This window comes from Hyla sarda, chromosome 1 (assembly GCF_029499605.1).
Source record: "Hyla sarda isolate aHylSar1 chromosome 1, aHylSar1.hap1, whole genome shotgun sequence".
NCBI classification, from domain to species: Eukaryota; Metazoa; Chordata; class Amphibia; order Anura; family Hylidae; genus Hyla; species Hyla sarda.
This window is the reverse complement of record NC_079189.1, coordinates 167,890,181-167,914,036: the sequence shown is the minus strand read 5'-3', so window position 1 is coordinate 167,914,036 and position 23,856 is coordinate 167,890,181. Positions and strand designations below refer to the sequence as shown.

The 23,856-nt window shown below is 43.6% G+C and overlaps 1 protein-coding gene across 2 annotated transcripts in view; it reads left to right on the top strand.

Moving 5' to 3' along the window:
* Positions 1-2,227: 2,227 nt before the first annotated feature.
* INTU (inturned planar cell polarity protein) overlaps positions 2,228-23,856 on the top strand; it is a 77,554-nt gene continuing 55,925 nt past the window's right edge. Inside the window, exon 1 of one of the 2 annotated variants that reach the window (XM_056563714.1) lies at positions 2,228-2,502. In XM_056563714.1, the coding sequence (XP_056419689.1) occupies positions 2,414-2,502 (89 nt within the window). In that variant the 5' untranslated portion in view covers positions 2,228-2,413. Of the gene's footprint in view, positions 2,503-10,530; positions 10,856-23,856 lie in introns of those variants that run through there. The other variant, XM_056563705.1, reaches the window with a different exon arrangement.

The window sequence follows — 23,856 nt, the reverse complement described above, 5'->3', positions numbered from 1 at the left end:
GATCCACCACATGCTGTGACCTGTAACAGTCACTATGATAGTCTGACATGTCCCTTTTAAGTTCCAGGAATGGTGGATAATGACATTATTAGGGTGCCCATCCTAAAAATTAAGAGCAGGGTTCAAAAATCTTTATTATGATTGCCCAAGGCTCTTTGATGTGCATGGAGAGCAAAGGCTAACCCGGCTAGTTCGATCCGATCTCATAGAAGAGCTACTGTTTCAGATGTGTTTTGGACTTCATGCCTCGATGGGCCATAGCGGTTTTAATATTATGGCTGATTGTTGTACATGGTGGAGTGACATATTAATGCCCTCTACCCTAATGCTAAATGTTTAAATAGTGACGTCACTTGTATTTTTCCTTTCATTAAATTAATTTCTTAACCTAAGTTACTGTCACTAACTCTAATTAGAGTCTACGCACGTTTCATTTAGAAAGGTTAAGGGTTACATTCCTCTAGGAATACTTTAGATTTCACCCAGGATCATATGAGGCTTTGTAAAGAACATGATTACAAGTCAAGGAGGCTTTGTGAGCAGTGAGCTCAGGCACTAGAGGAAGAATGCCACAGACAAGTGCGGGTGTCACCATTGTACAGGGTTACATAGAAGTCTAATTACTGTCTGGGATTCTCTGTGTCTCAGATCTCTGGTTTTCAGAAGGCTTCCTTTAGCTCTTAACTCCATTATAATGATGAAATTTTTTTTTCTCATTAAAGAACAATAAAACATATACAGTAATAATAAGTTGTCCTCTTCCATCAAGTGAAAAATGTCATTAAAAGGAAAAAGTCAGCCTTAAAGGGGTACTCCGCCCCTATACATCTTATCCCCTATCCTATAAGTTGCCTGCCCCAGCGGCGGGATCCCCGCGATCTCTCTGCTGCACCCAATGTTCGTTTAGAATGTCGGGTGCAGCTCCGGAGGCTCACGCCCTCTCCCATAGACTTGTATTGAGGGGGCATGGCCGTGACATCACGAGTGGGGGGTGACTGTGATGTCACGAGCCTCCCCCAGTATTGCCAGTCATCTGACAGGGAGCGAATTTCGTTTGGGGGCCGCAGGTGAGATCGTAGGGGGTCCCCAGCAGCGGGATCCCTGTGATCAGACATCTTATCCCCTATCCTTTGGATGGGGGATAAGATGTCTAGGGGCGGAGTACCCCTTTAAAGGAGCACTTCAGCCAAAGACAACTTATCCCCTATCTGCAGGATATAGGTTAACTGTCTGATTGCGGGGGTCTGAACGGTGGGACCCGCGCAATATCCCGTACGGGGGACCCAAAACTGCTGCGGCTCTGCGCAGCTATTGCTCATGTTGTCAACCTCACTAAGAGGTCGACAGACATGCCCCCTCCATTCAGCTCTATGGGAGAGGTGGGGATGCACGAACGCTGTATCTCCGCCTCTCTGATAGAAATACATGGAGGGGGCGTGTCAGCTGTGGCGTCATGCTGCGGCCGACACTGCTCCTGCACGGGGAGAGCCGTGGCAGAGCCAGGGCCCCGTACAGGAGATTGCGGGGTATTTAAGGGGATTTAAGTAGAAGTATTCATTACATGCTTTATAGGAAATACAATAGTGGGTGCTCTTAATTTCAAATGTTTAGTATATGTGCCTGAGAAACATCCCTTGGTTATATGGAGTCATGTTAACCATTGCATCTTCCTAACTAGTTGCCACCCAACTTTCCAAATGTCCTGAAAGGATGTCTACATTGTTATACTTAGATACGACCCATCATCCTGTATTACTCAATAACTAGGCAGATATGTCTTTCAGGTTTCTTGGAGAGTCCAATGATAAGTGTGTAGGTGTTATTGCAATAACACATATAGATAAAAGGAATATTAAACAGCTACACAAAAGAGAAGAAATCTCTAGCCTAAATTTATAGGCGACATATGATCTTTTCAAAGCTAGTGCTGAAGTTATAAATTGGTGGCATGGGGGGGGGGGGGGGCATTGGGGGTAAGCTCATTGTACCTGACAAGTCCCAATTGGACAAGTCTCTGAGCCCTCGCTAGTCTTTTTTCATCTCCCTGATGTCTGTGAGATGAATGGGTAGTGGGAGGGCTGAGGCTTTGGTAAGATTACAACTATGAGCTGCTGAGAGACAGAAGAGAGGATGGCAGAGTTTTCCACACTGCATGTACGGATAGCACAGCACATTGGGTCCCTAAAGGAGGAGGGGACAAGGGACCTCTTCTTGACTGTGGCCACTCACTCCTCTGCTGGAGTTAGGTTGAAGGATGGGGAAGAAAAGGGGCTGCATTACAAAAGCATCCAGCTTCAAGGATCTTATAGCTGTAGAAATGACTTGTGAGATTTCAATGTAATGACTGCATCCCTCAATAAAATACCTACAGGATGAGCAATGACTAGAATCACCGTCAAGCTCTACGAGGACCATGTTTAACGTTGGTGGTCACATCATCCCACGGGCTGTCAGTAAGAGCCTAGATGACCTGGATTCTGTCCAAAGCATCTTGTTGCACAGGTAAGTTAGAACATTAATAATTCTTTTTTTTAATAAGATTGTGAGAAGGGCTTGAAAGTGAGAGCAGGTACAATTTGGGAACACGTACATAACAAAATACAAGCAATGTTCCCATATGTAACAAATCCTACGCCATTTAACTCATATAACCACAAACAAGCAAGACGTATATAGAACAGGTATTAAAAGATATATCTTTATTGAAACACAAATGCAAAACACATACATTTAAAATTCATAAAATTATGTAAAGTCACAAAGAGTAATACTGGTAGGAATCTAACAGAAATGAAGGCTTACAAGTACCAACAGACAATGAATGGAGTTGTTAAAAAGTGGTAGATATACTATACCCCCATAAGACAGGCAGCCCTAGTAATGCCTCAAAGTGAAAGCAATGCAAAAGTACTTAATAGATATGGTCTAATGGTAGGAGAATACTAAAAAATAACAACAATCAATACCAAGTGGAGAGTATGGATAGTAAGCCTCCAACACCCAACGTTTTGCTCCAATGGCTTCCGGAAGAAGTATATTTCTGTTCGATTCATACCAGTATTACTCTCTGTGACTTTTATGAATTTTAAATTTGTGTTTCAATAAATATATCTCTTTTAATACCTGATCTGTATACATCTTGGTTGTTTGTGGTGACATGTACATAACATCCAACATTATCTCATCACAATTTCTTTTTAGTAATTTTATCATATTTCTGATTATGAATTGTGTTCATATTCCTGATGCAAAAAATGTAAGCCCCTGCGTAAAAAGGGGGATATGTTGCTAGGTGATCAAAGTTACTTTGGCCATAGATGTAAATTAATCTTTGTCTTAAAGGGGTATTCCAGGCAAAACCTTTTTTATATATATATATATATATCAACTGGCTCCGGAAAGTTAAACAGATTTGTAAATTACTTCTATTAAAAAATCTTAATCCTTCCAATAGTTATTAGCTTCTGATGTTTTCTGTCTAACTGCTCAATGATGATGTCACGTCCCGGGAGCTGTGCATGATGGGAGAATATCCCTATAGGAACTGCACAGCTCCCGGGACGTGAGTCATCAGAGAGCAGTTAGACAAAAAAAACAACAACTCAACTTCAGAAGCTAATAACTTTTGGAAGGATTAAGATTTTTTACTAGAAGTAATTTACAAATCTGTTTAACTTTCCGGAGCCAGTTGATATATAAAAAATGTTTTGGCCTGGAATACCCCTTTAAAGATCAATGGCGAGCAATCTACAGCAACAATTCTCACATTAATATTCACATTTTGAAAAGTTTTGTTTGACAGTAGTTTTCTCCAAATACGTATCTCCAATATCACAAAAAATCTATAACAATTTGATGTATTTTTGAACTAGCTGAATGTCTCCCTTGGAGTTTAATCTGTCTAATCCTATTGTTTTCCGCAAGATAAGCAGCATCAGAGCTGCTTGGCAGCCACATATCTCCTTTACATTAAACTAACAACATTTGCAGGTGTCAGGGCTGATAGCTGTCCACTGAATAAATGACAAGTATTGTGTGGTTGTGACTAGTATTAGTTTCTATGGAGGAGAAGAGCGAAGAGCTTGTCATTCCCCACAAGATGCTATATGAGTGATTTAGTTTTATCTAAAGAATAAATACTATGGTGCTATATCCAATACATGTTAAAATGTAGATGTCACTTTTTACTTCTGTATTGTACTGCCATGTAAAATGATCAAGGTGTACTACCGGGTTTCTCCGAAAACAAGACCAGGTCTTATATTAATTTTTGTCACAAAAAACACACTAGGGCTTATTTTCAGGGTAGGGCTTATATATTTACGGTATGTACATTGAACAACATGGCGGTTCCAAGGCATTTAACGGTATTTACACCCCCCCCCATTATCATCATGCCCCCAACATCCCCCCCCCCCCCCCCCCCCGCCGGTTTATCAGCCCAGCGCTGCACCCCATCGGGGGACTAATCGTATGTCACCCGCGAGCACAGCTTCTCTCCCCCCCTGCCAAATTATCAGCCGCTGCACTGTGCTTTGTATTCCTGTGCCCGGGCTGCAAATATTAAAAAACAAACTTTAACTTACCTTAGTCCTCCGTTCCCCGTTGCTAAGGAACCAGCCTCATGGTCCCTCCGCTGTTCTTGCTGCTTCCTGGCGTTGGGACGTCACAGAGCCTTCAGCCTATCACCGGCCGCAGCGATGTCCCGCCTCGGCCGATGATAAGCTGAGCCGACTGTTATGTAAGAAGCCGGCCGGCTTCTTACATCACAGTGGGCTCAGCCTATCATTGGCCGAGGCGGGACATCGCTGCAGCCGGTGATAGGCTGAAGGCTCTATGACGTTCCCATCCCCAGGACCGCAGCGAGAACAGCGGAGGACAGTGAGGCCGGTTCCTTAGCAACGGGGGAATGGAGGACTAAGGTAAGTTAAAGTTTGTTTTTTAATATTTGCAGCCTGGGCATTGTCTAGGTCAGTGGTCTTCAACCTGCTGACCTCCAGATGTTGCAAACATCTGACCTGCAACATCTGGAGGTCCGCAGGTTGGAGACCACTGGTCTAGTCTTATTTACGGGGTAGGGCTTATATTGCAGCCCACCCCGATAATCCAGCTAGGGCTTATTTTCAGGGTAGGGTGCATTTTCGGGGAAACACGGTATGATGTGTAACTTGGCTCTAGTATCCTGACAACCTCCAGTACTGATCTTCCATGTACTGCGATGAAGCAGGAGGAACATTGTCACAACACCACAATAAGAAAGTTATACAGATAAAAGTAGATCACTGGCATTATACAAAGCATCACAGTGGCTATTTCTTTGTACATGTGGGGCATGCCACAATTTGTGCTCACACTGAGTATTTAGAACAATTATGTGCCTAAATCCATGGCAAACATACCACATATAAAGCATGCTGCCAATTTAAAAGGAGTAGTATGTTCCGCAAAACTCACAGAGACTTTACACTGCATGTAACAGTTTTTTAAACTTATTCAGTGGTATTTTTTGTAAATTGTTTTACTTTTTTGCAGAAATTCAGAACAAAAACAATAATGCCATGAGTCAACTTAGGTTATGTCACACAGCCGCTGTGCTTCGCTAAAAGGAGCTTCATGGCTCAGTCAGAGGCGTAACTTGTAGCTTCTGAGCCCTGATGCAGAATTAACAGGGCTCCATGTGCAAATTATAATACTGGTCTCTTATGGGGCAGCTGTGCTTTTGGGCAACCTATGGCCCCTTTCACACTACAAAAATCCTCCGTTTTTAAACATCCTTACGAAGTTCCGTCTGAAAACCAGCTGAAAACAGCAATAACAAAATCCTATACGTCCGTTAGAAAATCCCATTATAGTCTATGGGGTTTTTCTAATAGCCGTTTTAACCTGTTATAGTCCGTTGTTGATAACGCCCGTTATTTTGTGACGGAAGATAGTATGGAAGGAAATAGTTCATGAATAACGGACTATAACGGGTTAAAACGGCTATTAGAAAAATGCCATAGACTATAATGGGATTTTCTAACAGCCGTATAGGATTTTCTTACTGCCGTTTTCAGCTGGTTTTCAGACGGAACGTCATACGGATGTTTAAAAACTGAGAATTTTTGTAGTGTGAAACAAGCCTTAGGCAGCAGGGCCCCAGCGCGACTGCTACCACTATATCAGTGCCCAGAGCTCGGATCCAAGCTCCGCCCATGCCCCAAGGACCTAATTTACATACCCAAAAAACAAGCAATAACGGCGGAAAGGCGTGGTGGTTCTGGATGCCATAAGTATCATTTTGATCAGTATCACCCGCAGTACAAGCCTGTATGACAGGTTAGTGGGGGTTATACTGATAACAGATTTCCTTTAAATTTGAGACATATCTAAACTTCAATGTTGGTTATTTAACTGATGAATTGTCACCTTCAAAGCTGACAGTGGCATTGAAACAGATCTCGTACATTTCATTGGTGGTCTAGTTTGCAACAAGGCAGGCTGCACTAGAAGATAGCTGATCAGTCAATTCAATGCAGTGTAATACCATTGCACTGAATTGTAAAAGAAAAAAAAAAAAGATTTTTAACCTCTTAAGGACCAATGACGTTGTGGAACGTCATGGTACCCTGGGCTTTAAGGACCAATGACGTCCCACAATGTCATGGCGTTTTTCGGTCCCTGCCACTCGCCGGGAAGAGATCGGAACGGCATGCCTGCTGAAATCGTTCAGCAGGCATGCCTTGCAAATGCCTAGAGGGGTCCCAGGACCCCCGCATGTCGGCGATTGCAGAAAATCGCATGTCAATTCAGACATGCGATTTTCTCCTATTCCGGGCTGATCGGGTCTCTGGTGACCCGATCACCTGTAAAATAGGGATGCTGGGACCTGTCAGTGACAGGCCCCAGTATCCTGCAGGGTAGGAGTGAGGTCGCAATGCTGCGATCTCCTCCCTTCCCCTGCCATTGGTCAGAACTGATTCTGACCAATGGCAGAGCAGGACAGTGGATTGCCATGGAAACCCCCTGTTCTGCCCACCCCTGGATGTCAGGCAGAACGGTGGAAGAACATGGAGGCCGGTACCTGGAGGAGAAGACTCGTGGGGCCCGGCAATCATTGCAGATATTCACCGGAGATCCCGGCTCAGGTAGGGAGTCGACGGTGGGGGGGAGAAATGAAACTGAAAGTAAAGTGATTTTTACTGTGGCAACCACTAGGAAGGCCAAACTGCAACTCCCAGCATGCCCAGACAGCCAAAGGCTGTCTGGGCATGCTGGGAGTTGTAGTTTGGCAACATCTGGAGGGTCACAGTTTGGGGACCACTGTTACAGTGGTGCCCAAACTGTAGCCCTCCAGATGTTGCCAAACTACAACTCTCAGCATGCCTAGACTGCCCAGGCATGCTGGGAGTTGTAGTTCTGTAACATCTGTCCCTTCAGATTTTGCAATTTTCATGAAATTTTTGAAAATTGCTGCTCTACTTTGAAGCCCTCTAATTTTTTCAAAAAGTAAAAATATGTCCATTTTATGATGCAAACATAAAGTGGACATATTGTATTTGTGAATAAAAATAAAAAAAAATTTGGAATATCCATTTTCCTTACAAGCAGAGAGCTTCAAAGTTAGAAAAATGCTAAATTTTTATGAAATTTTGGAATTTTTCACAAAAAAGGATGCAAGTAACGCAGAAAATTTACCACCAAAATAAAGTAGAATATGTCACGAAAAAACATTCTCAGAATCAGAATATTCGGTAAAAGCATCTTAGAGTAATTAATGCTTAAAGTGACGGTGGTCAGATGTGCAAAAAACGCTCTGGTCCTAAGGTGTAAAATGGCCTGGTCCTTAAGGGGTTAAAATGTTGTTTTAAATTATGTCCCAAAATAAAAATTCTAATGACCCCCCTCCCCATTAAAAAAAAAATGTAAACAAAAGACCATAGGCCGAGTTCACATTAGCATTAAAGGGGTATTTCAGGCAAAAACTTTTTTTTATATATCAACTGGCTCCGGAAAGTTAAACAGATTTGTAAATTACTTCTATTAAAAAAATCTTAATCCTTCCAATAGTTATTAGCTTCTGAAGTTGAGTTGCTGTTTTCTGTCTAACTGTTTTATGATGACTCACGTCCCGGGAGCTGTCCAGCTCCTATGGGGATGTTCTCCCATCATGCACAGCTCCCGGGACGTGACATCATCATTGAGCAGTTAGACAGAAAACTTCAGAAGCTAATAACTATTGGAAGGATTAAGATTTTTTAATAGAAGTAATTTACAAATCTGTTTAACTTTCTTTAGCCAGTTGATATATAAAAAAAAAAGGTTTTGCCTGGAATTCCCCTTTAAGCTTTGTCGAGAGAAGTACTTTTTACTGAGTCCGTTTAAATTACGGGATCATATTTTCTCTACTAAACTCTGACACCGGACAGAAATACAACAGACCCCATTCACCTGTCAATGGGACTTGTAGGGACCCAGCGGTGTCTACTGAGCTCTGACCCGTTCAGGGTCTATTCTGCGCAAAAAAAAAAAAGCCTGGCAGACCCTGAACAGGTCAGAGCACAAGGCTAGTGTGAACTTAGTCTACAAAAACACATTTTAGAATGGTGCTATTTTGATTGCATCACATTTCCCCCCCCCCCCCCCCGAGAAAAAATAGAACCAAAAGTGATTTAAAAATCTGATCTATGTAAAAACGGTACTGATCAACACCGCAGATCAAGGTCTCAAAAACAGCTATAGTGTCAGAATGTGGCAATTTAAATGTTATGATTAACATGTTAGTTTTTAGAAGTAGGGAAACATAATCATAACCGTACAAATTGGGTATTGTCATCGTTCTGACTTGAAGACTACAAATAACATGTTACATTTTATTGCAAATAAATGAAAAATAAAAAACAAAAATGAATAACAAAATTTAATGTATTGTTTGTTTGTTTTTCATTTCTGTTTTTGGAGTCGCAGTATTTTTTTATGGTAAAAAAAAATGAAAGGTGGCATTACAAAGTACAATTGGTCCAACAAAAAACAAGCCCTCATATGGGTCTGTGGATGAAATAATTAGAACATTCCAGAACTTCCATCCGCAGGTTTTGTTTTCGCAACCATTGCTCCTCCAGCTGTTGCAAAACTACAATTCCCAGGATGCTGGGATAGTTTTGCAGCAGCTGGATGCACACTTGTTGGCAAACACTGCTATAAAGGGTATCACCTTCACTATTAGATTAGATATTTCTCACTCCTGCATATTTAGTGCAGTGTTTCCCAACCAGGGTGCCTCCAGCTGTTGCAAAACTACAACTCCCAGCATGCCTGGACAGCCCAACCAGGGTGCCTCCAGCTGTTGCAAGACTACAACTCCCAGCATGCCTGGACAGCCCAACCAGGGTGCCTCCAGCTATTGCAAAACTACAACTCCCAGCATGCCTGGACAGCCCAACCAGAGTGCCTCCAGCTGTTGCAAAACTACAACTCCCAGCATGCCAGGACAGCCCAACCAGGGTACCTCCAACTATTGCAAAACTACAACTCCCAGCATGCCAGGACAGCCCAACCAGGGTGCCTCCAGCTATTGCAAAACTACAACTCCCAGCATGCCTGGACTGCCCAACCAGGGTACCTCCAACTATTGCAAAACTACAACTCCCAGCATGCCTGGACAGCCCAACCAGGGTGCCTCCAGCTATTGCAAAACTACAACTCCCAGCATGCCTGGACAGCCCAACCAGAGTGCCTCCAGCTGTTGCAAAACTACAACTCCCAGCATGCCAGGACAGCCCAACCAGGGTGCCTCCAGCTATTGCACAACTAAAAAACCCAGCATGCCTGGACAGCCCAACCAGAGTGCCTCCAGCTGTTGCAAAACTACAACTCCCAGCATGCCAGGACAGCCCAACCAGGGTGCCTCCAGCTATTGCAAAACTACAACTCCCAGCATGCCAGGACAGCCCAACCAGGGGGTGCCTCCAGCTGTTGCAAAACTACAACTCCCAGCATGCCCGGACAGCCCAACCAGGGTGTCTCCAGCTATTGCAAAACTACAACTCCCAGCATGCCTGGACAGCCCAACCAGGGTGCCTCCAGCTGTTGTAAAACTACAACTCCCAGCATGCCCGAACAGCCCAACCAGGGTGCCTCCAGCTATTGCAAAACTACAACTCCCAGCATGCCTGGACAGCCCAACCAGGGTGCCTCCAGCTGTTGTAAAACTACAACTCCCAGCATGCCCGAACAGCCCAACCAGGGTGCCTCCAGCTATTGCAAAACTACAACTCCCAGCATGCCTGGACAGCCGAAGGCTGTCCAGGCATGATGGAAGTTGTAGTTTTGCAACAGCTGGAGGCACCCTGGTTGGGAAACACTGTTATAGAGATAATGCGATGTGAATTACAAAACCACAGTATGAGGAGGCAGAATGCGAGAACAGCCAGCATATCGTACTCAGACTGACAACACGCGAAGCCGAAATGAACTCTGGGAGATAGTGTTCCCACAGCGAACTTGTGTGCACAAAACTGACCTCTATCAACCACAACTACCAGGATCCAATGCGCTGGAAAACATCACGTGCGTGGTCAGGCCAATCACTAACTCTGTGTCCGGAAAAAGGCGGAGCTATTGACTTACCTGGAGCCGTTGCTACTAACGCTTGGTAGTTGAGCAGTGTGGTGTATGTGATGTGCTGAGGTGACTGGCGTAGTGTGAACTGTGCCTGCGTTATGCTGTACAGCAGTGTGGTGTGAACGGGTAGCTAGAGGGGTCGGAGGATGGAAGTGTTGAGAGACACTATCCCCCGTGAGGAAGAAGAGGATGGGGGAGAAGGATGGGACAGCCGCTCATCATCTTATACTGACTGCAGCAGCTGCTGCTCCAGGTACACAAACTGCTAACACTCCCGTGCAATGTATAATCTATAGAAAGATATATATATATATATATATATATATATATATATATATATATATTCACATACTTCGAGTGTGTTCACATGTGCATTGTTTTGCACTATATTTTATATTTTTTTTTCCCCCCAACTTTATCAGGTAATGGTGGCATGTGACTAGAATGATACTTGCTGATTGGAGGGGACCAGCCACAGACACCCCAATCATGACAATGCCCCTTCATCCAGTCTGCACTACGGGGGAGATTTATCAAAACCTGTCCAGAGGAAAAATTACTGATTTGCCCCTAGCAACCAATCAGATCGCGTCTTTCATTTTGCAGAGGAATTTTCAAAAATGAAAGAAGTGATCTGATTGGTTGCTATGGGCAACTCAGCAACTTTTCCTCTGGACAGGTTTTGATAGATCTTCCCCCGACATACGATAATTTCAACATGCGATGGCCTCTCAGAGGCCATCGCATGTTGAAGCATCAACATACGATGCTTTTTTATGTCAGGGCCTGGCCATCGCATAAACGGCTATGCGGCAGGGCAGACTGCTTCAGCTGCCACCGGATAGCCGTATACGGTGCCCCGTGAGCTCCGGTGATGGTCACTCACCTGTCCTCAGGACTCCGGCGCGTCCTCTTCGTGATCCTCTACATCGTCGCCGCTCTCCTCCTTCGTCGTCATCACGTTGCTGCGCACATGTCCCGTCATTCAATAGGAGCGGCGTGCGTAGCGACATGATGGCGGCGACGGAGAGCGTGGTTGCCGGGGAAACAGGCCTTTCCGGAGCGTAGGGGATGCGGCGACACCGATGGACGGCGACATCCCGGGCAGCGGTGACGGGCCGGAGCAGCGGAGACAGGTGAGTACAACTTTCTCTAACAGTGGTCTACAACCTGCGGACCTCCAGATGTTGCAAAACTACAACACCCAGCATGCCCGGACAGCCAACGGCTGTCCGGGCATGCAGGGTGTTGTAGTTTTGCAACATCTGGAGGTCCGCAGGTTGTAGACCACTGTCCTATACTTTACATTGCATGGATCCCTCAACATACGATGGTTTCAACAAACGATGGTCCGTTTGGAACGGATTGCCATCGTATGTTGAGGGACCACTGTATCTCTTTGCTGGTAACATGCAGAGGAGGAAAATTCCCTTCTAGCAGTAAGTCATGGTACCGTGGTCAGACCCTCCTGTCAGCAAGAATACACCCTATAAGGCTAAGGAGAAAAATACTGCAAGCCCTGTCTATTACTCCCGCTACAAAGCAACGGCACCCGACGGACCCTATTGACTATAATAGGATCCATTGGGACCCGTTGTGCCCTGTCCAGATAATGGATGTTAATGTAAAAAAAAAAAAAAACTTAAAGGGGTTATCCAGGAAAAAAACTTTTTTTTTTTGTTTTTTTTTTCTTTATATATCAACTGGCTCCAGAAAGTTAAATAGATTTGTAAATTACCTCTATTAAAAAATCTTAATTCTTTCAGTACTTATGAGCTGATGAAGTTGAGTTGTTCTTTTCTGTGCTCTCTGATGACACCTGTCTCGAGAACTGTCCAGAGTAGAAGCAAATCCCCATAGCAAACCTCTTCTACTCTGTGCAGTTCCTGAGACAAGCAGAGATGTCAGCAGAGAGCACTGTTGCCAGACAGAAAAGAACAACTCAACTTCAGCAGCTGATAATTATTGGAAGAATTGAGATTTTTTTTGTTTTTGTTTTTTTCCCCCCTGGAATTCCCCTTTTACACCTGTTCTCGACGGGGTGCAACGGCAGTGTCAAAGTAGCCTTACGTCAATGTTTCCCAACCAGTGTGCCTCCAGCTCCTGCAAAACTACAATTCCCAGCATGCATGCCATGCTGGGAGTTGTAGTTTTGCAACAGCTGGAGGCACACTGGTTGGGAAACACTACCTTTTAGGCAATGTTTCACAACCAATGTGCCTTCAGCTGTTGGCTGTCTGGGCATGCTGGAAATTGTAGTTCTACAACGGCTTGAGGTTCACTGGTTGGAAAACGCTGAACGTTCGCACTTTCATAATCAGCTGCGGATTTTCCACAAAGAAAATCCACAGCAGATACTATTGCTACCTATTGACTTCAATGGATCCATAACAAATCCTCCACTACTATTGCAGGTTTGCTGTGGACCCGCTAAAGTCAGTAGGTAGCGACTAGAGATGAGCGAACTTACAGTAAATTCGATTTGTCACGAACTTCTCGGCTCGGCAGTTGATGACTTATCCTGCATAAATTAGTTCAGCATTCAGGTGCTCCCGTGGGCTGGAAAAGATGGATACAGTCCTAGGAGAATCTTTCCTAGGACTGTGTCCACCTTTTCCAGCCCCCCGGAGCATCGGAAAGCTGAACTAATTTATGCAGGATAAGTCATCAACTGCCGAGCCGAGAAGTTTGTGGCAAATCGAATTTACTGTAAGTTCACTCATCTCTAGTAGCGACATTTTTCAGATTTTCAACATGAAAAATCCACCGCTGAATTCACTTTGTCAAATCAATATGAGTAAATAGTTGAGCATAGCTTCAAATCAGCCAATCCTGTGTGAGCATAAATTTATAAAGAAACTGATTTTGACAGATCCTATTAGTTTCTATCAGATTCCGGTTGATACCAAACAAGATTCTCATCAGGTGACAGATGACAAACGAAGAGAAAAGATGTCTGAACCTGTTGACTATGGCAGGACTGACTTAAAATGTGTTATGGTTAAACTTTTTGACTATGATTCCAAAAGTTATGTTTGGTGCAAAAACAACACTGCACATCACCCAAAGAACACCATACCTACCTACATACCTACCAAAGGATAGAGGATAAGATGTCTGATCCCCGGGGGTCCTGCCGCTGGGGACCCCGGCGATCTCCCTGCTGCACCCGGCGTTCGTTTAGAGTGTCGGGTGCAGTGCCGGAGGCTTGGGACGTCACGCCCCCTCTCATAGACCTTCATTGAGGGGGCATGCCCGTGACGTCATGAGGGGGGCGTACACACAGGTGTGTGGGTGACACTAATGACAGATTCCCTTTAATTCAATTGAACATCTGTGGGGTGATATAAAGAGGGCTGTATACATGAGACCTGATTGCTACATCAGGGTGTACCATGCTAATAGACTCCTACCTAAAAATGAGTGCTCTAATAAAATCAAAAGGTGCTTCAACGAATTTTAGATTAAGGCAAATTTTCCACTTGGGTTTTTTTCTGGCAGTTTTTGGAAAACAGTCACTGCAGTGTTTGAGCCAAAGTCAGAAGTGGATCCATAAGGGAGGAGAAGTATAAGTCCTTCCTTTATATGTCCTATTCCTTTTGAATACACTTCTGTCTTTGGCTCAAAAACTGCAGTGGTCGTACCGTGGTAATCCGTTCCAAATGGACCATCGTTTGTTGAAACCATCGTATGTTGAGGGATCCGTGCAATGTAAAGTATAGGACAGTGTCTACAAGCTGCGGACCTCCAGATGTTGCAAAACTACAACACCCAGCATGCCCGGACAGCCAACGGCTGTCTGGGCATGCTGGGAGTTGTAGTTTTGCAACATCTGGAGGTCCGCAGGTTGAAGACCACTGGTATTGGAGGTTACACTCGCGTGTCCCCGCCGCTCCGGACTGTCACCGCTGCCCTGGATGTCGCCTTCCATCGCTGTCCCCGTGGTGTCCCCGATTCTCCGGCAAGGCCCCTGCTTCCCCGGCATCCTCGCTTTACATCGCCGCTCTCCGTCGCCGCAATCATGTCACTCCTATTGGATGAGGGGACGGTGTGCGTAGCGACATGATGACTACGATGGAGAGCGCCGACGATGCAGGGGGTCCCGAAGAGGATGCGCCGGAGCCCCGAGTCGTCAGCACAGGGCACGGGGCACCGTAAACGGCTATCCGGTGGCAGCTGAAGCAGTCAGCGCTGTCTGATAGCTGTTTTATGCGATGGCCCCGACATACAAAAGCATCGTATGTTGATGCTGCCTTCAACATGCGATGGTCTCTGAGAGGCCATCGTATGTTGAAATGATCGTATGTTGGGGCCATCGTAGGTCGAGGGGTCACTGTATTCCAAAAACTGCCAGAAAAAAAACAAGTGGAGTGTTCACACAGTAGGATTTCCGGCCAGAGATTCCACAGACAATAGGCCCCGCTGGTACAACATGCCGACCCTTGAACCGTCTGCAAATGCAACGTCCCTGTAGACGGCAATGCATTTCCGAGTGGATTCCACTGAAAGAATTGACATGTCAATGTTTTTTTCTGCAGAGTTCGGAATTGGAATTTCCGCCATGTGCACAGTGCAGCGGAATCCTTTTGGGATTCTAACAATGGGACTCTGCTGCAACAAAATTTCTGAGCGGAATTTTTTTGTCTGGTTCTGCTCGAAAATTCCGCCGTGTAAAGTTCTGACATCATTTCTTTGTCTTATGCTTTAACATCACAAGAACCTGACATTTTAACAAGGGGTGTAGACTTTTGATATCCGCTGTAGATCACTATGAAAAGGTATTGCTGCTTAGGTTTGGATCACTTCAGTCACAGGACATCCAGGACTTGTTACTATAATACAGATCACTATGAAAAGGTATTGCTGCCTAGTTTTGGATCACTTCAGTCACAGGACGTCCAGGACTTGTTACTATAATACAGATCACTATGAAAAGGTATTGCTGCCTAGGTTTGGATCACTTCAGTCACAGGATGTCCAGGACTTGTTACTATAATACAGATCACTATGAAAAGGTATTGCTGCCTAGGTTTGGATCACTTCAGTCACAGGACGTCCAGGACTTGTTACTATAATACAGATCACTATGAAAAGGTATTGCTGCCTAGGTTTGGATCACTTCAGTCACAGGACGTCCAGGACTTGTTACTATAATACAGATCACTATGAAAAGGTATTGCTGCCTAGGTTTGGATCACTTCAGTCACAGGACGTCCAGGACTTGTTACTATAATACAGATCACTATGAAAAGGTATTGCTGCCTAGGTTTGGATCACTTCAGTCACAGGACGTCCAGGACTTGTTACTATAATACAGATCACTATGAAAAGGTATTGCTGCCTAGGTTTGGATCACTTCAGTCACAGGACGTCCAGGACTTGTTACTATAATACAGATCACTATGAAAAGGTATTGCTGCCTAGGTTTGGATCACTTCAGTCACAGGACGTCCAGGACTTGTTACTATAATACAGATCACTATGAAAAGGTATTGCTGCCTAGGTTTGGATCACTTCAGTCACAGGACGTCCAGGACTTGTTACTATAATACAGATCACTATGAAAAGGTATTGCTGCCTAGGTTTGGATCACTTCAGTCACAGGACGTCCAGGACTTGTTACTATAATACAGATCACTATGAAAAGGTATTGCTGCCTAGGTTTGGATCACTTCAGTCACAGGACGTCCAGGACTTGTTACTATAATACAGATCACTATGAAAAGGTATTGCTGCCTAGGTTTGGATCACTTCAGTCACAGGACGTCCAGGACTTGTTACTATAATACAGATCACTATGAAAAGGTATTGCTGCCTAGGTTTGGATCACTTCAGTCACAGGACGTCCAGGACTTGTTACTATAATACAGATCACTATGAAAAGGTATTGCTGCCTAGGTTTGGATCACTTCAGTCACAGGACGTCCAGGACTTGTTACTATAATACAGATCACTATGAAAAGGTATTGCTGCCTAGGTTTGGATCACTTCAGTCACAGGACGTCCAGGACTTGTTACTATAATACAGATCACTATGAAAAGGTATTGCTGCCTAGGTTTGGATCACTTCAGTCACAGGACGTCCAGGACTTGTTACTATAATACAGATCACTATGAAAAGGTATTGCTGCCTAGGTTTGGATCACTTCAGTCACAGGACGTCCAGGACTTGTTACTATAATACAGATCACTATGAAAAGGTATTGCTGCCTAGGTTTGGATCACTTCAGTCACAGGACGTCCAGGACTTGTTACTATAATACAGATCACTATGAAAAGGTATTGCTGCCTAGGTTTGGATCACTTCAGTCACAGGACGTCCAGGACTTGTTACTATAATACAGATCACTATGAAAAGGTATTGCTGCCTAGGTTTGGATCACTTCAGTCACAGGACGTCCAGGACTTGTTACTATAATACAGATCACTATGAAAAGGTATTGCTGCCTAGGTTTGGATCACTTCAGTCACAGGACGTCCAGGACTTGTTACTATAATACAGATCACTATGAAAAGGTATTGCTGCCTAGGTTTGGATCACTTCAGTCACAGGACGTCCAGGACTTGTTACTATAATACAGATCACTATGAAAAGGTATTGCTGCCTAGGTTTGGATCACTTCAGTCACAGGACGTCCAGGACTTGTTACTATAATACAGATCACTATGAAAAGGTATTGCTGCCTAGGTTTGGATCACTTCAGTCACAGGACGTCCAGGACTTGTTACTATAATCCGGATGTCTGAACGTTGCCCTAGTCACGTGCAGATCTGGTCACTTATACGTTATATCTTGTGTGGCAGGGATTGTGTCTCATTCTCCTGGATATTATATTCCTCTGTAATATACTGTACGGGTGACGTAGTACTGTGTCAGTTTAGAGCTGGTTTGTAGATGTCACGGTGGTTGTACCCAATGTCATTGTGTACAGTAGTATGTTTGATGGTGTCTGGTTACTCAGTGCTGCCGGTGTAACGTAACCTGCTTCCTCTCTACTGATCTCTCATTCATGGATATGAAATTTTAATGGCCACATTTGCTATTGTAAATTGACATGGAATAGATCTTTGGATAAAATTGAACGTGCACAATGTCCTATTTTAGAGGATTATTAGAAGATCCTGTCTGCTCCTCACTGACCAGTCCCTACAGTGATGCACAAGACATATCTGAAGATAGAAAATGGGTTTACAGTTTATTCTAGTAATTCCTTTATATAGTGCCAACATATTCTGCAATGTTTTACAGAGATAATCCATTCCCTTTAGGGAATTTATTAAAGTATTGATGCTTTCAAAAGGTACTCCCCCCCCCCCCCCCCCCCATACCTATTACCAGTGCTTTTTTTTATTTAAATTCTTTTATTTCATGTGGCAGCAGATATATACTGGTGCTATAGTGGTGCTATACCTTGTGAAGCCTTATGTGAAAGTCGAATGTGAGGCTCTTACTGACACTCATTATTTGGATGTACCCCCAGTAGGGAATTCCCACCTATTAGGTAGGAGTAGGTAGATTTAAACCCAGTAAGTAGGTAGAGAATCATCCTTATTAGGTAGAAGTCCCCAGCTTCTAATAGGTAGAAGCTCGTGGAAGTAGGTGGGGAATTATCTATTAGCTGGAAGCCCACAAAATATATATATCTCATTTTAGGTAGACGTTCCCAGAAAATAGGTAGGTAACCCCCCCCCCCCCCCCCCCCCCCATAAGGTAGAAGCCCCCATTACTTATGTAGTCAGGTAGGTAGGAAACCTTCTTTTTATATAGATACCCCCCCATTAAGTAGTGTACCCCAATAATTCCACCGCTCTCGCGCTGAGGCCTCTGCATCCTCCTCTTCACGATATCTGGAGTGGTGCAGGACCTTCTTCTGCAAGCCACACCATGATGTTATTTCATCTTGCAGCAAGTCCTTCACTACGTTTGTTTTATGGAGGGCCCTATTTGGTGCACACTACATCTTCCTTGTTTCTGCCCACTAATCATGTGGGCTGTAGCTATACCAAGACCACCCAAAGAGGGCCCTCCCTGTCTTTACAATGATTTTTGACGGATGGATGCATAAATGGAGCTCTTTTACAACTTAAAACTTTGTACTGCAAAATATGAGATACAAACATATGTTTTTTTAGGTGTATGTTTAAGCATATGTTAAACAGATTTATGTCAGTATAACAAGTCTATACAAAAATACCTATAATTGGTAACTTCTAAAGAATGCTCATTTTAGAAATGATTTGCTTGATTTGTTATAAAATTTCAACCCCAAAGCTAAAGGCGGATTTCGAGTGGATATCATTTGTTCAGTATGTATCATGGGAAACCTTCAGCACTAAGGGCTTGGAGGTAGGTCTTATTGGTGCCGTTTTGGGGCTCATTCACATATGCATTAAAGAGGTAATCCCAGTGTTTCACAGGACAGGAGATAAGTGTCAGAACGTGGAGGGTCCAACAGTTGGGATCCCCCTTTTCTCCTGAACCAAGCCCTGTCTCTACCAGCTTAACTTACCCCGCCTTGTCTTCTCCCCCCGCGTTCTGACCCCCACCTTTGCAGACACTCTCGCGGTGGCTATGATGAGGTCTCAGCCTTATAGTATATCCCTTAAAGGAGTACTCCGGCAAATATTTACCACTGGGGACCAGGTTCCCATCCCGGTGATCGCAGTGGGCCCCAGCGTTTGGACCCCCAGCGATCAGCTACTTAACCCCTTAAGGACTCACGGTTGTTCCGTTTTTACACTTTCGTATTTTCCTCATTACCTTTTAAAAATCATAACCCTTTCAAGTTTGCACCTAAAATTCCATATGATGGCTTATTTTTTGTGCCACCAATTCTACTTTGTAATGACATTAATGATTTTACCAAAAAATCCACGGCAAAACGGAAAATCAAATAATTTTGTGAAAAAATTTTAGAAAATAATGCCATTTTGTAAATTTTTACGGGCTTCCATTTCTACGCAGTACATCAGTACTGTAGCCCACCCTCACTTACTGGACTGCACCTCCCACCAACACAAGGGAGGGACACCCCCCCCCCCCCTTCCTCAGAGATGATTTCTAACACTGTGAGCTAATGAAAAGGGGTATTTCTGTAATAAATATAGGTGATGGAGGCAGAACAATTAGATGTACATGGTCGAGATACATATATTTATATATATTTTTTTGCTATCTGACTGGTACACTTTAAGATTCTGCAGATAATAATGTAAACTTTATTGCTTACATCCTAAGTCGGCTCATAATGTGTGGATAATTTTAGAAGCATTTATGTCAGATAATGCCATTGTGTTACATTCGTGCTTCTTTACGAAAGTAAAACATTGATGTTAGTCATAACTCATGGTTGCCATGGAAACTGTCAAATGTGCGATTTCAAGGTAATTTTATTCTGTACATCAAGATAAAAGTTCTGAACAAAAAAAAATATTTCCGAGCAGAATCAGCAAAAACATTCAACAGGTTCAATGTTTTTGCGATGCCGGAATCATGATGATGGTGATGCTGTGAACAGAGCAGCAGAATCTCATATCTCTGTAATCAATGGGACTCTGCTGCTGCAGAATGTCTGTATGGAATAATCATGTGGAATTCCACATGGACATTCTGCCGTGTGAACATAGCCTTGGAAGTGGAGCTGATTGTGCCACTTTTTCTCACTTTTTGTGATTAAGTTAATTAGCAGTTTGGGGTGCTTCCTCCTAACTCTGTTTTTTGTCCTGCTGTACATATGACAATTCATGGGTACACAGCCACGGCCATCTTGGTGTACCCAGAAAGTGGCAGTAACACTGAAACCATAGCGAAGAGGCAGCGGAAGGACATGCATGTTTATTAGCCGGGGCGGAACCCCAAACCAGCAGTGGTGACATCAGCGTGCCTCAGAAAGACATCGTAACCCCGCCAACGCTGTGCGGCAAATTAGCATAACTACAAAAAGAAGGATACCGTCACGACAGACCCGCTTGATGTAGGCATCATTTTAATCTGTGTCAGTCGCACTACCAGCCAGTACCACTGGTAAGTGCGGGTGACACTAGTGATAGTTTTCCTTTTATGGGGTTATCCAATGAAGAATCTTGTTTACAGTTAAATCCACTTTCCAATTTCTGAGCTTATATTACCAGACATATTAATAATACTGTTAGTAAAGTAGCTTTATTGCAATAAGATTGATTGTCTGTCGTCATTCTGCTTCTGAGATGAGAGCTTAGTGCAGGTCCTGCCCACTTAGTCATATACTGACTGCAGTGGTGTCCAATCTAAAGGTTTTCTTTTTCTATTTGTGTGTGTTTTTTTTTTTTTTTTTTTTTTTTTTTTTTACAGAGACTCATTGGACCACCCAGGTCGTGATTGCAGTGGTCCGCTGAGTCAGGATAGTGGCTATAGCTCCTCTTACCGGCTCCACAGCTGACTCCTGCAATCTTTAACCTCTGGTCTGTATTCTAGCAGGCTAGATAAGTAGATCACAGATGACACTGATCAGTTCTATGCCTATGCATAGCGCAGAACAGTATTAACAATAAAAAGATTGCCATAAATAGTCCTGTTTGGGGCCATGCTGAGTGGTAAAATATACAAGAAAAAACTAATACATTTGAAAAGGCCCCTTCCCAATAAAATAAATAAAAATGCAAGAAAAGAAAATAAGCATATTTAGTATCGCCGCGTGCCTAAATGTCCAAATTTTAAAAATATAATGTTAATGATCCTGTGCAGTGAATGGCATAAAGGTGAAAAAAAAATCATATATTAAAATGACTGTTTTTTGGCCACATTACATCCCAGAAATAAAAGGAATTAAAAGTGAACAAAAAGCTCTCATTCAGCCATGTATACGAAAAAATAAGAAGGTGATAGGGGGTCAGAATAGGGTGGTTTTGAACATACTTATTTTGTTTAAAAAGTACAATAATAGAAAATCATGTAAACATGTGTATCATTTTAATAATATTGACCCACAGAATAAAGATTACATGTCATCTTTACCATAAAGTGCACTGTGTAAAATCAAAACCCTCCCCAAAAGCTGCAAACTTGAGGTTTTCTTCTTAATTACCCACCACATCTGATAATCTTTTTGCTGCTCCCTACATTTAAAGGGGTATTCCAGGCAAAACATTTTTTTTTTATATATATCAACTGGCTCCGGAAAGTTAAACAGATTTGTAAATTACTTCTATTAAAAAATCTTAATCCTTCCAATAGTTATTAGCTTCTGAAGTTTTCTGTCTAACTACTCAATGATGATGTCACATCCCGGGAGCTGTGCATGATGGGAAAATATCCCCATAGGAACTGCACAGCTACCGGGACGTGAGTCATCAGAGAGCAGTTAGACAGAAAACAACAACCCAACTTCAGAAGCTAATAACTATTGGAAGGATTAAGATTTTTTTAATAGAAGTAATTTACAAATCTGTTTAACTTTCCGGAGCCAGTTGATATATAAAAAAAAAAGTTTTGGCCTGGAATACCCCTTTAATGGTAAAATAAAAAGTTTAATTACAAAGTACAATTGGAGAATAAGCCCTAATATGGGTCTGTGAATGGAAAAATAATAGTTATGGCTCTTAGAAGGCGAGAAGAAAAAAAAAGAAAAACTTAAAGGGGTGCTCTGCTGCTCGGCGTTTGTAACAAACTGTACCGAATGTTGGAGCCTGTGCCGGGGGGCTATGACGTCCCGAGTTCCCGGCACAGGCTCCAGCGTTCGGAACAGTTTGTTCCAAGCGCTGAGCAGCAGAGTACCCCTTTAAATTTCCTGTGTCCTCTAGGTCAAAGTGGACTGTATATAACTTCTACACGTAGAGTTTGTGTGCGTTTCCTCAGATTTATGTTGTGTTTTTTTTTTTTTATTATTATTTTTTTTTTGGGATGCTCCTAATTCAGGAATGCTGGTAAATCTGCTGATCTTTTGCTAAGTTTAACCTATAGTAGAGAGTAAATATAATAGTGAAATTTTTGTTTTCTGGGGAAATGGTTATATTGTTGGAGTAAGGCTCTATTTATAACGTTTTGGGAAAAATGTAATATTCAGTAGTAGGGCTGGGCGGTATACCAGTTCATACCGAAATTTTTGTCCGGCACGATATAAATTTTTTCCCCGTACCGCAATACCGGTTTGGCCTCTCCCCCCTCGGGAATGAATGATCAGCCCAGTGCTGAACTAATCATATGTGACCCGCGAGCGCTGTTCTGCCCCCCCACACAATTAATTATCAGCCCAGCGCTGCGCTATCCCCATCTGGGTACTACTCACATATGTCACCCGCAAGTGCTGCCCTCCTCGTCCTCCTGTTTGTTGCGGCCGCCTGCGCTGGCTGGAACTCTGTACTGTAAGCTGTATCCCTATGCCCGGGCTGCAAAAGGTAAACAAAACCACATTCCTATGTCTGCCTTATGCTCTTCCTGGGGAAGGTACGTCGGAGAACCATCAGCCTATCAACGGCCGCAGCGATGTTCTGCCCTGGCCAGTGATAGGCTGAGCCCACTGTCATGTAAGAAGCCGGCTTCTTACATGACAGTGGGCTCAGACTATCACCGGCCGAGGCGGAACATCGCTGCGGCCGGTGATAGGCTGACAGCTGCATAGGGATACAGCTTACAGTACAGAGTTCCAGCCAGCACAGGCGGCCTGCAACAAACAGGAGGATGAGGAGGGCAGCGCTTGCGGGTGACATATGTGAGTAGTACCCTGATGGGGATAGTGCAGCGCTGGGCTGATGATTAATTTGGGGGGGGAGCAGAACAGCGCTCGCGGGTCAAATGATTTAAGGGGGGGGGGGGAGGAGAAATACCGTTATATACCGTGGAACCGCCATAAGTTACAAAAATACTGTGATACACATTTGGTCATACCGCCCAGCTCTATTCAGTAGCAATTGGGATAACCGTTTACTGGTTACCCTTAAAATCATCTTCACTGCTCATGGTGCCTTGGATTCCATACTAACCCAAACTAGTGGTCAACAGACAGTGCTATGGCCAAAGACTTAATTTATAAATTTGATAAATTTTTTGTCTCGGGCTGATGAATCTGGACCTTAGGGTCCATGCAAAAGGCATTGCTGTGTTCCTGGGCCCTTTATAATGGACTTATAGCTATGTGGTGCCCCCCATAATATGGGATATATTACTTCTTTTTTTTCTTGAGGATTCTGTATGAATCTAAGCAGAGAAACGTAAGCCTCTGTATAAAATTGTAGTTACAGTATGGTCCCATTGCAAGCTATAGGCGTTGTATTCAAGAT